Here is a 15,453-nt window from a genome sequence, read left to right as displayed (position 1 = left end):
CACTCTGCCCTCCCTGTTTGGCAGGGGAGGGAGCTGTTGTTTTGGCTCTCATTTAAGGATCATGCTGCAGGCCAGGGACTGCAGCAGCCCTGGTCCCTGTGCTGGTCCCAAGGACCTTGCCATCCCAGTTCAATCTCCTTACCATCTGATTTTCAATGTCCTCTACAATTTTGGCCTCCAACCTTCATATATGCTGATTCTGTTGGTTGTTCACTATGTTCTTCAAATATTGGGTAGATGTTCCACCTGTGCGAAGGAAAAAGGGGGCTCTGCGCCCACCTACCTTGTGGCCATCTTCCTATACCCCAGGGCTTTCTTAAAGGGCCAGCACACAAAAACTTGTCTGCAGCCACTCACCCAGCTGCAGCAGAGAGATGGTGGCTCCAAGTGGACTAGAGTTCTACGATGAGAGACTGAGATGTGTGGCTCTGGGGAGAGGACTGAAGGGACAATGACCAAGAACCCTGTGCTGAGTCCTCTTGTACCACCCACAGATTCCATCGTTCTTGGGTTGAGCACTCCCCTCCATATGACATTAGCCTGGGGGAATGCAATAGTCCCACCCTCCTGACTTCCTGTTGCCTTCCCTATGAGCTCACACCCTGCAAAGAAATAAGCTGCTTGGGGCTAGGGCACAGAGATCTAAGCAGACATCCCAGGGGATGTCACAGACTGAGTTCTGTGGCTTTGGGAAAAAGGTCATTCCTCTCACCTTTCTGCAAGCTTGAGCAGTGCCAAATGCCATCATTGGATATCCACTATACCCACAACTGCAACTACCTACAGGGCTACCCTGCCAACCTCCATCTCTCCAGGAGGCCAAGGAAGAATCTAGGACAGAGTTATGTGGCTCTAGGATGGGAGCCTTTTTTTTCCTTGTATGTCCAACCTCTTGAGAGCCCTTCCTTTACATGGCCAGATTTTGGTCTATCTAGGCCTAATAAACTGTTCAAGCCTCCCCCCTGACAAATTCCTAAAACCCTACTTCACTATGAAAATCTGTGGGCACCTGGTGGGTGGCAGCTGGCCTTGGTGTACCCTGGGACTTTTTCTGAGTGGCCTAACACCCATCACTATCACCAGCTTTGGAGTTGTGTCAGCCAGGTGTATTCCACTCACCCCTACCTGGTGACCCATTAAGAACCTACATTATGTAACTCAAGAACTGCCCGAAACTTTTCAGTAACTGAGCCTAAGAGGCAGCTGACAGGAAGAGGCAGATAGAGGCAGAACTCTGGAATTTTAGCCCTTTTGCTAACCTGCTGCTGGGCTTGATGCTAGTGGTAGCCTATCTCGGTGTATACTTGGAGCCCTCCTAGGAATACCTAGGTCCTGCAGAGGCAGCAAGAAACTTTGGATCACTTTGTAGCTCTAAACAGGTAGGACATGGAAAGTCACAGGCTGCATCTGACATTGTGTTGCACCAGAGTACCTCCCAAGAAACTCCAGAAGCAACATGCCTGGTGGCAGACTTTAGGCCACATAAGACTAGGACCCAATTAGGTTCAAAAGTGGCACATCTGAAGGGAGATCTCAGTAGGCATCAGACCCTGCTGGGGCAAATTCCACTTTGTGTGGTCAGCACCAGCACAGTAACTCATACCTGTGGTTGGAGTCAATCCTTGTAGTCAGCCAGCATGAGGGTTGGCCCCACGCATGGATGCGCCAACAGAAATCAAGACTCAACTACAACAGGAGAGATCACATAACCCACACAAGAGACATTCCTGGGGGACCTCGATTGAGGATAAGGGAGCCTGTGTCACTGAACCCCAGAGGGCACTTACAAGATAATTCCACCAAACTATGACTGGGAGACACAGCAGAGCTACCCAATACACAGACATAAATATACAGAGGTAGCCAAAATTGGGAGAAAAAGAAACATGCCTCAAATGAAAGAACAGGCAGTATCCCCAGAAAAGGAACTATGAAGAGGAGGCAAGCGACTTAACAGATATATAGTTCAAAACAATGGTTATAAGGATGTTCAAGAAACTTAGGGGAAGAGTAAATTAACTCAATGAGAACTTAAAAAAAGAGATACTAAGAATAAAAGAGGGCATAGAAACTATAAAAAGTCAGAAATGAAGAGTACAATATCAGAAATGAAGAATACAATAAAATGAATTAACAGTAGGTTACATGAAGCAGAGAATTGAATCAACATTTGGATGATGAGGTAGCAGAAAACACCCAATAAGAGCAGCAAAAGGGAAAAAAATTAAAAGGAAGACAATCTAAGGTACGTACAGGATAACATGAAGCATAACAATATGTACATCTTAAGGCTACAAGGAAAACAAGACAGAGAGATCAAGAAATTAAGAACTTATTCGTAATGACTGAAAACGTCCTTAATTTGGTGAAGAAAAAAAACAACACAAGTTCAGGAAGCACAGAGAGTCCAAATAAGATGAATTCAAGGAGGCCAATACGAAGACATATTATAATTAAAATGGATAAAAGACTTAAATATAAGCCGTGAAACCATGAGAGCCCTAGAGGAGAGCATTGGCAGGAAAATCTCAGATATCCCATGCAGCAATAGTTTTACTGATACGCCCCCTAGAGCAAGGGACATAAAGGAAAGAATAAACAAATGGGATCTCATCAAAATTAAAAGCTTCTGCATGGCTAAGGAAAACAGTATCAAGATAAAAAGAGAAGCAACTGTTTGGGAAAACATATTTGCCAATGATACCTCAGAGAAAGGTTTAATCTCCAAAATATACAAAGAACTCACTTGACTCCACTCAAAGAAGATGAGCAACCCAATTAAAAAAATGGGTAAAGGACTTGAACAGACACTTCTCCAAGGAGGTGATAAGAGAATCCACAGACACATGAAAAGATGCTCGATATTGCTAGCTATCAGAGAGATGCAAATTAAAACCACAATGAGATACCACTTTACCCCAGTCAGAATGGCCATCATAAAGAAAGAAAAAAACAACAAGTGCTGGAGAGGTTGTGGGGAAAAGGGGACCCTAGTTCACTCTTGGTGGGATTGCAGACTGGTACAACCACTATGGAAAACAGTAGGGGTTTTTCTAAGGAAACTAAAAATGAACGTGCCTTTTGACCCAGCAATTCCACTATTAGGAGTATATCCTAAGAACCCTGAAACACCAATCCAAAACAACCTATGCACCTCAATGTTCATAGCAGCACAATTTACAATAGTCAAGAGTTGGAAGCAACCTAGATGCCCATCAGTAAATGAATGGATCCAAAAACTATGGTACATTTACACAATGGCATTCTATACAGCAGAGAGGAAGAAGGAGCTCCTACCCTTTGCAACGTCATGGATGGAACTGGAAAGCATTATGCTGAGTGAAATAAGCCAGGTGGTGAAAGACAAATACCATATGATATCACCATTAACAGGAGTCTAAACAACAAAACAAACAAGCAAGCAAAATATGACCAAAGACACTGAAATATGGAACAGGCTGACAGGGACCAGAGGGGAGAGTGGAGAGAATCACAGGGGAAAAGAGGAAGGACTCACATGAACAAATATAAAGGACACATGGACAATAACTAAGGTGGGGGGTGGAGATGGGAGGGAGGTGGCGAGCACTGGAGGTGGCAGGGCCGGGAATATAAGATAGAAAACTGTACTTGAACAAGAATTAAATAAAAAAAAGGAGAGAAAGAAAGAAAAAAATGGCAAATGTTAAAGACAAGGAAAGAATCTTAAGAGCAGAAAGAGAAAAATATTACCTATGAGTGAGCTCACATAAGACTGTCAGCTGTTTTCTCAACAAAAATTTGGCAAGCCAGAAGGGATTGGCATGAAACATTCAAAGTGACATAAAGCAAGGATCAACAACCAAGACTACTGTACACAGCAAGGCAACCATTTAAAATTGAAGGAGGAATAAAGAGCTTTTCAAACAAGAAAATATTAAAGGAGTTCATTACCAACAAACCACTATTACAAGATATGTTAAAAAGGACTTCTTTAAAAAGAAAAAAAACAAGAGAGGATCATAGTTATAAAGAATAAAATGGCAATAAATATGTACAAAACAGTAATGAATTTAAATGTAAATGGCTTAAATGCTCCAATCAAAAGACACAGGGTAGCTGACTAGATAATTAAACAACATCCATATATATGCCGTCTACAAGAGCCCAATGCTAAACAAAAGATGCACACAGACTGAAAGTTAACTGGATGGAAACAAGATATTTCATACAAATGGAAATGAAAAAAAAGCTGAGGTAGCAATATTTACATAACACGAAAGAGAGTTTATTTATTTCTTTGAAGATGAAACTGTTGCAACATCTTTTATTTTATTTTTATTTTTTATTGTTCAATTACAGTTGTTCCCATTTCCCCCATTACTCTCCCCTGCCTTACCTCCCATTTGAAACAAAGCCTACAATAAGAGAAAAAGATGGAAATTACATAATGATAAAGAGATTGATTCAAAAAGAGGATATAACCCTTGTAAACATTTATGCATCCACCATAGGAACACCTAAATATTTAAGGCAAATCTTGATGGATATAAAGGGAGAGAATGACAGTAATATAGTCATAGTAGGAAATTTCAACAACACATTAACATGAATGGATAGAGCTTATAGACAGAAGGTCCACAAGAAAACAGCAGCCTTCAATGACACACTAGAGCAGTGATTTTTCGACCAATGGGCTTCAAGGTTTTTTAAAATATTCAGTATCTGAACTCTTTTCCCTTAGATTGTGAACTTTAAAAAATGGCAACAGCCAACACAATACCTGTCTGGCGTAAATGCCCTGTCTTGAACTATAAATATATGTCATATAATAGAGTTGAACTTATTGGTCATATTGGAACAAAAGTAGGTAATTATCATGATGATTATTTGCTTTAAATCATCAGTCAAAATTATACATATTTTCCTCAGATGGGCAAAAAATATATATTTTTAGTGTCCTACAGAATTTTAGTAGTTTATGTGTGCCATGAGAAGAAAAAGTTTGAAAATTGCTACATTATGGATTTAATTAATATTTTCAGAGCATTTTCCCAAAGTAGTAAATTATATAGGGTTGGGCAAAAGTAGTTTACAGTTGTTTGTATGGAACAATAATACAATAATAAATAAAAATACAAGAATAAACTCTATGTTGCATACTCACAATCGTAAACCTGCTTTTTCCCCACCTGTACATTCCTTTGAAGTACATGTGGAACATTTTCTAAAACAGACCACATGTTAAGACACAAAACAAGTCTCAATAAATTCAAGAACATTTAAATCATGTCAGGCATCTTCTCTGACCACAGTGGAATGAAAGTAGAAATCAATTACAAGAAAAAAATCTAGAAAACACACAAACACATAGAGGCTAAAAAACATAACACTGCACAATGACTTAACAGTGAGATCAAGGAAGAAACCACAAAATACCTCAAGACAAATGAAAATGTAAACACAAAAATCAAAATCTATGGGACACAGTGCAAGCAGACCTAACAGGGAAATTCACAGCATTACAAGCCTACCATAAAATAAGAAAAATCTCAAATTAACAGTCTAACCTTATAACTAAAGGGACTAGATAAAGAACAATAAAGCCCAAAGTGACTAGGAGGAGGGAAATAAGAAAGATCAAAGCAGAAATAAATGAAATAAAATAAACCCAAGTCTCTACAGTCAATTAATGTTTGACAAAGGGGGCAAAGCATAAAATAGAGTAAAAATAGCCTCTTCAACAAATGGTGTTGGGAGATCTGGACAGCTACATGCGAAAAAAAAAAGGAAACTCAATCACCAACTTACACCATACACAAAAATAAATTCAAGGTGGATAAAAGATTTAAATATAAGTCGTGCCACCATAAAAGTACTAGAGGAAAACATCGGCAGGAAAATCTCAGACATTCCATGTGCAACATCTTCATTGATATGTCCTCTAAATCAAGGGACATAAAGTAAAGAATAAACAAGTGGGGCCTCACAAAATCAAAAACCTTCCACATGGCTAAAGAAAACTGCATTAAAATGAAAAGAGAACCAACTTATATGGCAAAAAATATTTGCTAACAGTACCTTGGACAAGGGTTTGATCTTCAAAATATAGAAAGAATCACACAACTCCACTCTAGGGAAACAACAAAAAAAAAAAAACAATTAAAAAATGGGCCAAAGGCTCTGGCTGGTGCAGCTCAGTGGATTGAGCACGGGCCTGGAAACCAAAGGATTGTGGTTTGATTCCCAGTCAGGGCACATACCTGGGTTGCAGGCCAGTTCTGAGCAGGGGATGCACAAACAGCAACCATACATTGATATTTCTCTCCCTCTCTCCTTCCCTTCCCCTCTAAAGATAATAAATAAAATCTTTTTAAAAATGGGCAAAAGAATACAGAGGGTCCAGAGACATATGAAAAGATGCCTAGCATCACTAGCCATGAGAGATATGCAAATTAAAATCACACTGAGATACCACTTCACACCAGTCAGAGCAGCCACCATAAACAAATCAGCAAACAAGTGTTGAAGAGGATGCAGAGAAAAGGGAACCCTAGTGCACTGTTAGTGGGAATGCAGACTGGTGCAGCCACTGTGGAAAGCAGTATGAAATTTCCTCAGAAAACTAAAAATGGAACTGCCTTTGATCCAGCAGTTCCACTGCTGAGATTATACCCTAAGGGCTCTGAAACACCAATGCAAAAGAACCCATGCACCCCAATGTTCATTGCAGCGCAAGTTACAATAGCCAAGTGCTGGCAACAACCTAAGTGCTCATCAGTAATTGAGTGCATCAAAAAACTATGGTACATCTACATGATGGAATACTATGCAGCAGAGAGAAAGAAGAAGCTCCTACCCTTTGCAACAGCATGGATGGAACTAGAGAACATTATGCCAAGTGAAATAAGCCAGGCAGTGATGGACAAATACCATATAATCTTACCTTTAACTGGAACATAACCAACAAAAGAAAAAAAACAACAAAATATACCCAGAAACATTGAAACTAAGAACAATGTAACAATAATGAGAGGGGAAGGGGGAGGGGAGAGTGGGGAGAAGGATTTTCAGGAACTAGTATAAAGGACTAGTGGACAAAACCAAGGGGGAGTGTGGAAGCAAGGGAGGAAGGCAGTTTTGTCTGGGGTGGCGGGGAGTGGTGGGGAGATGCACACAACTGTAATTGAACAATAAAGTAATTTTTTTAAAAAGGAAGATGTAAAACCATCATTATTTGTAGATGAAATGATATTGTATATAGAAAATCCTAAAGACTACACCAAATACTATAAGAACTGATAGATGAATTCAATAAGGTAGGACACAGTCAGTAAATGAATGGATCAAAAAACTATGGTACATATACACAATGGAATTCTATGTAGCAGAGAGAAAGAAGGAGCTCCTACCTTTTGCAACAGCATGGATGGAACTGGAAAGCATTATGCTGAGTGAAATAAACCAGGTGTTGAAGGACAAATACCATATGATCTCACCTTTAACAGGAAGCTAAACAACAAAACAAACAAGCAAGCAAAATATAACCAAAGACACTGAAATAGAGAACAGGGGGACACTGACCAGAGGGAAGAGGGGAGGGAATTTCAGGGAAAATAGGGGAGGGATGTAGAGGAACAAATATAAAGGATACATGGACAAAAACTAAGAAGGATGGAAATGGGAGGGTGGGGGGAGCACGGGGGGGTGGGATGAGATGGAAGTAATAGACAGAAAACTGTGCTTGAAAAATAATTAAATAAATTTTAAAAAAGAAAAAAATAAGGTAGGACACAAATTAAACATTTAGAAATTGTTTGCATTTTTATACACCAATAATGAACTACCAGAAATGAAAAGCCTGAAAACAATCTATTTACAATTGCTTCAGAAAATAAAACATCTAGCAATTGATTTAACCAAGAAGGTAAAAGAACTGTACTTGGAAAATTATAAAATACTGAAGAAAGAAATTTAAGAAAACACAGTTAAATGGAAGCACATACTGTGCTCATGGATAGAAAAAATTAACACCATTAAAGTGTCCACATTACCCAGAGAAATCTAAAGATTCAATGCAATTCTTATCAAAATACCAAAAACAGCCCTGGCTGGTGTAGCTTACTGGATTGAGTGCGGGCCTGTGAACCAGACGATTGTGGTTCAATTCCCAGTCAGGGCACATGCCTGGATTGCAGGCCAGTTCCCAGCAGGGGCCAGTTCCCAGCAGGGGCCAGTTCCCAGCAGGGGCCAGTTCCCAGCAGGGGATGCACGAGAAGCAACCATACATTGATGTTTCTCTTCCTCTCTCCTTCCCTTCCCCTCTAAAGATAAATAAATAAAATATTTTTTAAAAATACCAGTTACATATTTTATGGAACAAGAATAAATAACCCCCAAATTTATATGGAAACACAATAGCGACAGCAATGTTGAGAATGAAGAACAAAGTTGGATGCATCATGCTACCTGGTATTAAACCATACTACAAAGCTATAATAGTCAAAACAGTATGGTACTGCCATAAAAACAGACACATAGGCCAATGCAACAGAATAGAGAGCCAAGAGATACACCCACATCTTTATCATCAATTAATATTTAACAAAGGGGGCAAGAACATACAATGTGGTAACGACAGTCTATTTAATAAGTGATGCTGGGAAACTTAGACAGAGAGATGCAAAAAATGAAACTAAACGATCTACTTACACCCTATACAAGAATAAACTCAAATTGAAGACTTAAATGTAAGACTCAAGACCATAAAACTCCTGAAAAAATATAGACAGTAAAATGCCTGACATTTCTCTTAGCAATATTTTTTTCTGATATATTTTCTCAGGCAAGGAAAACAGGAAAAATAAACAAGTAGGACTACAGCTAACTAAAATGTTTTGACACACAAAAGGAAACCATCAACAAAACCAAAAGACAACCCAATGAGTGGGAGAACATATTTGCCAAAGAGATATCTGATACAGGGTTAATATTCAAAATTTATAAAGAACTCATACAACATAATAGCCAAAACACAAACAAATCCAATTTAAAAATGGGCTTAGGAGCTGAATAGACACTTCTCCAAAGAGAACATACACATGGACAACAGACAAATAAAATGTTCAACATCTCTAATATTCTGAGAAATACAAATTAAAACCACAATGAGATATTATTACTTCATATCTTTCAGAATGGCTATTATCAATAAATCATAAACAAGTGCTGGCAAGGATGTAGAGAAAAGGGAACCCCAGTAACTGTTGGTGGGAATGCAGATTGTGCTGCCACTATGGAAAATAGTACAGAGGTTCCTCAAATATTTTAAAATGAAATTGCTTCATGACCCAGAAATTCCAATTTTGGGTATATATCCAAAGAAACCCAAAATGCTAGTCCAAAAGAATATGTATACCCCTGTGTTCATTGCAGTATTCTTTAAAGTAGCCAAGATATGGAAGCAACCCCAGTGTCCATTAGTAGATGAATGGATATAAAAACAGTGTTATATTTATACAATAAAATGTTACTTGTCCATAAAAACAATAAAATCTTACCATTTGCATTAGCCTGGATGGACCTAAAGGGTATTATGCTAAGTGAAATAAATCAGTCAGTGAAAGACAAATACTACCTAATTTCACTTATTTTTGTAATATAAAGAACAAAATAAATGAAAAAACAAACCAGAAACAGACTCACATACAAAGAACAGAGACCAGACTGAGGATTCCATGATAAGAGGAGGGTTGGAAGACTGGGTGAAAAAGGTAAAGGTGAGATCATATGGTATTTGTCTTTCATTGTCTGGCTTACGTCACTTAGCACAATGCTCTTCAGTTCCATCTATGCTGTCGTGAAGAATAGGAGCTACTTCCTTCTTTCTGCTGTGTAGTATTCCGTTGTGTAACTGTACCATAGTTTTTTTTATCCACTGATTTATTGGTGGGCACTTAGGTTGCTTCTGGCACTTGCTTATTGGTGGAACCTAATCAACAAAACAAACAAGCAAGCAAAATATAACCAGAGATATTGACATAAAGAACAAACTGACAGTAACCAGAGGGTAGGGGAAAATGGGATAATGTGGGAAAATAGGGGAAGCACCATCAAGGAGCATGTATAAAGGACACATGGAGAAAGCCAAAGGGGATAGATTGGAGAATAAGAGGCAGGGATGGGTGGGGTGGGTGATCATGATATGGTGAAAATGGAGACAACTGTACTTGAACAACAATAATCAAACAAACAAACAAACAAATAAATAAAAGGTTAATTGATTGAGAAGCACAGATTGGTAGTTTTGCAATAGTCACAGGAATGCATAGGGAATATAGTCAATAACATTGTAATAACTATATGTATTGTGCCAGGTGGGTCCTGGAAATATCAAAGGAATGATTTTTATTTTATTTTTTTGGTGTTGGATGTTGTCATTTTTTATTGTTGTTCAAGTACAGCAGTCTCCATTTTTCCTGCCAACACTTTCACCCATTCCCCACCTACCACCCTCAGTCCTATGACCCTCGGATTTGTCCATGTGTCCTTTACATATGTTCCTTGATGAACCTTCCCCTTGTTATCCCCATTTTCCTCCACCACCCTCCCTTCTGTTTACTGTCAGTTTGTTCTTTGTTGCAATGTCTCTGGTTATATTTTGCTTTTTTTGTTTATTTTGTTATGTTTCACAAGAGAATGCTTTTTAAAGCATACAATTGTCTAATTGCTTTGCTGTATACCTGAAACAAATAAAAAATAATTTTGAATGTAAAAAATAAAAATAATAAATAAATAAATAAATAAAAAGAAAAGCAACACTACCATAGAATGAACAAAAATAAACAGCTCAGAGAAGTGGAATGAAATGGAAAACAACAGAGCTAAATATTATTAGAGAAATGGTAGATATGCAAGAAAAATTCCTATGATATATATAATTTATGCTTATAGAAAGAGAACAGAACAAAGATATGTTTTAGGTAAGTTTTTCTAAAACAAAGACAGCTATAAATCTATTGGCTTAAAGGTTAACATGCTATACTAGGAAAAATTCATACACATGGAACAAGATATATGTTTGTCAAGTAACTGAAATTTATAAATAAAACACACATGCATATTGGCTTCTAGGCCATAAAATGAAGTTCCCTCTTATGTGCAAGATTCTCAGACTGGTTTGATTTTTCTTCATAGCCACATTTATTGCTAGAACTGAGTATAATAGTCAATAGCTACATGGATATCTGAGAAAGAGACTGTGACCCCTGAATTGTAAAACAGCCCAATTATAATCCAGTGCACATGTAATTGACAGACAATTTTATACATGCAAGGTAGTAGGAGATATGGTTCCCAGGAGCTACGTTAACTAAGCAATGAATGAAAAAATTAACAAAAGGACTATTTGGAGACAAGAATTCATTTTAATGTATTATTAATCAACTATAAGAATTATAGCTGCATAATAGCATGCAAATGATATGAAAGTTGACAATTCTGAAATGGTAGTAAAGTAAACGAAATTTGGGACATGACAAGGACTGGTAGAAAGACAAGGTGAAAGATAGAATGAGTAGACTTTTGGCTAAAATGGAGGCATAGGTAGACATACTTTGCCTCCTTGTGCAACCAAAAGAAGGACAACAACAAGTTTTAAAACAAAAAACAACCACAAGTGCCAGAAAATCAAACTTCTGGCATTTCAATTGGTTGGCAGACTTATGGAAGTCTGACAACCAAGGAGTTAAGAAGAAACATTCATCCAGACTGGTAGGAAGGGCTGAAATGTTCAGTGGGGGGTGAAGAGGACTTGGAGCAAGGTGTCAGCTGGAGAATGGGGATGGGCAAGGTGGCAGCTGGCGGAACAGGCAGTCCCACATTTGTGTGCAGATAAACCAAGAGGAACAACTGAAGAGCAAGACAGATCATGCAACCCAGGGTTCCAGTGTTGGGGGGGAAAGCCTAAAACCTCTGACTGAAAAAAATCTGTGGGGGTTGAGGCAGCAGGATAAACTCCCAGCCTCACAGGAGAGTTCATTGGAGAGACACATAGGGTCCTAGAATGTACACAAACCCACCCGCCAACCTGGGAATCAGCACCAGAAAGGCCCATTTTGCCTGTGGGTAGCCAAGGAAGTGACTGAAAGCTGGCAGAGAGCTTATCAAGTGGCACTGTTTCCTCTGGGACCCCTCCCCCACATACAGCACCACAATGCAGCAATGTGCATTGCCTCACCCTTACAAATACCTGAGACTCTGCCCCTTACTATGTAACAGGCACTGAGACAAAGAAATATGGCTCAAATGAAGGAACAGATCAAAACTCCAGAAAAAATACAACTAAGTGATGAAAAGCCAACCTATCAGAGGCAGAATTCAAAACACTGGTAATCAGGATGCTTACAGAAATGGTTGAGTATGGTCACAAAACAGAGGAAGACGTGAAGGCTACACAAAGTAAAATAAAGGAAAATATACAGGGAACCAACAGTGAAGGGAAGGAAACCGAGGCTCAAATCAACAGTTTGGACCAGAAGGAAAAAATAAGCATTCAATCAGAACAGAATGAAGAAATAATTCAAAAAATGAGGAGAGGCTTAGGAACCTCTAGGACAACTTTAAATGTTCCAACACCCAAATCATACAGGTGCCAGAAGGAGAAAATGAAGAGCAAGAAATTGAAAATGTATTTAAAAAAATAATGATGGAGAACTTCCCCAATCTGGCAAAGGAAATAGACTTCCAGCAAGTCCAGGAAGCTCAGACAGTCCCAAAGAAGTTGGACCCAAGGAAGTACACACTAAGGCACATCATAATTACATTACCCAAGATTAAACACATGGAGAGAATCTTAAAAACAGCAAGAGAAAAGGAGACAGCTATCTACAAAGGAGTGCCCATAAGACTACCAGCTGATTTCTCAAAAGAAACCTTACAGGCAAGAAGGGGCTAGAAAGAAGTATTCAAAGTCATGAAAGGCAAGGACCTATACCCAACATTGCTCTATCAAGCAAAGCTCTCATTTAGAACGGAAGGGGAGATAAAGTGCTTCCCAGATAAGGTCTAGTTAAAGGAGTTCATCATCACGAAGCCCTTATTATATGAAATGTAAAAGGTACTTATATAAGAAAAAGAAGATAAAAATATGAACAGGAAAATGACAACAAACTCACAACTATCAACAAGCAAACCTAAAAAAAAACAAACTAAGCAAATAACTAGAACAGGAACAGAATCACAGAAATGGAGATCATATGGAGGATTATCAGCAGGGAGGAGGAGGTATGAGAATGGGGAAAAGGTACAAAGAAACAGAAGCATAAATGGTAGGTACAAAATAGACAGGGGGAGGTTAAGAATAGTATAGGGAATGGAGAAGCCAGAGAACTTATATGTATGACCCATGAACATGAACTAAAGTGGAAGAAAGATAGTGGGAGTGGGGTTCAGGGTAGAGGCGAATAAGGAGGAGAAAAACTGAGACAACTATAATAGCATAGTCAATAAAATATTTTTTAAAAGTTAGGACAAGCATACTAATTTCTTCATATCTTTGTAGTGAGAGATTAATATACCCTGTTCAAAGCTGACAAATCAAGTACTAGATGGATAAATATTTTAAGGACACAAAGGTAACAACTAGTTTAAATATAATAATAAAACCAACCAAAAATACTATGTTAGAGTAGATGTAGGAAGTAGAAACATGCTTTTTTCTTCATAATTTATAGGAAGAAATTAATAAACTTTATGTAAATAAACAATTAAAATCTATTTTAAAGTTTTGCCAACTCACCAGTATGTATTCTACGGAATATATATCTTTTCCTCCTGTTTGAAAAAAAATCTTCATTGTCTTTTCTCTTCTCCATGATTCTTCATGAAATGGTTACGTGACCACATCTGCTAGGTTTTGTTTAGTGTCTTTAAATAATCTTCATCTAGATCTAGAGTTCTGAACTCTTTTAAATCAGCCAAGGACAAAAATCTTTATTTCACTATATTCATGTTTTATTCCTACCAATTTCAGTTGGTTTATTTTTTTTCCACCTTCCCATGCATCCATCAACCCAACTAACAGTTGTTCAATTTTTACTATCAGTAAGATTCTGTGGGAGGACACTAGCTAATTAGAAAGATAATGCAGACAAGCCTCTGCTCTCTGTTCAGTCTAGGGAGGAAGCAAATAACTCTAATACAAATATGCTTTTAATATCAAGAGCACCCTCCCTAAACCATCACCAAACTCAAGAAAAGCTAAAGCTATCTGGATGATTCTTGATAGGCTCTATGAAGAAAATAGCTTTTCCTCTGGGTCTTAAAGAATGAGTAATCTTCACCAGTCAGGAGGGGGAAAAGGACATTCCAGATAGAGAGTAGGAAATAAGCAAAGACGCAGAAGAAATGATGATCACTTTGGTTTGACTGTAATGGGAACATACTGGAAGGTAAGGGGAGAGGTGGCCCTAGAGATTTTTCCCTTAGTTGAGAATAGAGTTCACTCTTCTGGATGACTTTGTAAATACAAAGGGTTCCCTTTGATTCTAGCAGTATCACACTTAGGTTTGGCCTTCACCACAAGACATCAACCCTCTGTGATACCTACCCTCTTTTCTTAGCCCCCAGCAAACATTCCACATTGCCAAGAAGCATTCCAGTTGAGAACTGGATTGATGACCCCAGTGAATAGCACACAGCCCTGGCCAGTTCCCACAGGCTGCGAACTGCCCACTTCTGGTTCCAATACAGTTCTCTCAGGGAATGCTTCCTAGCCCCCACCCTTGCTGTATCTTACTTTCATCTCCAGGGCTTCTGGCACCTTCTTGCCTTCCCAAGCCCAACTCCGCTTGGTGAAGTAGTTGACAGTGGCAAATTCAATCAGCGCAGAAAATACAAAGGCATAACAGACGGCTATGAACCAATCCATGGCCGTCGCATATGCCACTTTAGGTAAGGAGTTTCTGGCACTGATACTCAGGGTGGTCATGGTGAGAACAGTGGTGACACCTGGGGAGAGAGAAGATAAGGACCAGTTGCTATTCAAAGACATTTAGAGCATATCTGATAAGATCACCAACTTTCTACTTAAAAGGAGGAGTTATACCCCACTCAAATGGCCCCTTTAAAGTAAAAAAACAGAGAATGTCAAGGTGGGATGGTTCTACCTACTAAACACCCCATCCCAATTCTCACAGTAGTAGCAATTTCCAGTACAACATTTCTAAAAGTTGTCCTCTAGCTTCTGCTTAAACATTTCCATTAAAGAATAGGTAAAATATTTTATTGTAAGAGAGCAATCTAATTAGAAAAAAAAACCATTTTTTTCTGTTTTTGACATTTTTATTATTGTTCAAGTACAGTTGTCTCCATTTAACCACCACTACTTTTCTGTGCCCCTCCCACCCATACCTCCCACCCTCAATCTTACCCCTCTTAGGCTTTGTCCATGGGTCCTTTATACATGTTGCTTAA

At 38.6% G+C, this 15,453-nt stretch overlaps 1 protein-coding gene across 2 annotated transcripts in view; it reads right to left on the bottom strand.

The window, feature by feature from the left end:
- The window catches only part of GABRA3 (gamma-aminobutyric acid type A receptor subunit alpha3), a 386,743-nt gene that overhangs the window by 16,802 nt on the left and 354,488 nt on the right, over nt 1-15,453 (bottom strand). For both annotated transcript variants that reach the window (XM_037059217.1, XM_037059218.1), the window contains one exon: nt 14,777-14,988. In XM_037059217.1, the coding sequence (XP_036915112.1) occupies nt 14,777-14,988 (212 nt within the window). The remainder of the gene's footprint in view (nt 1-14,776; nt 14,989-15,453) is intronic.

This window comes from Sturnira hondurensis, unplaced genomic scaffold (genome assembly GCF_014824575.4).
Source record: "Sturnira hondurensis isolate 20B ecotype Veracruz unplaced genomic scaffold, ASM1482457v3 Scaffold0010476, whole genome shotgun sequence".
NCBI lineage: Eukaryota > Metazoa > Chordata > Mammalia > Chiroptera > Phyllostomidae > Sturnira > Sturnira hondurensis.
Note: the sequence above shows the minus strand (reverse complement) of the source record. Positions and strands in the feature narration are given on the sequence as shown.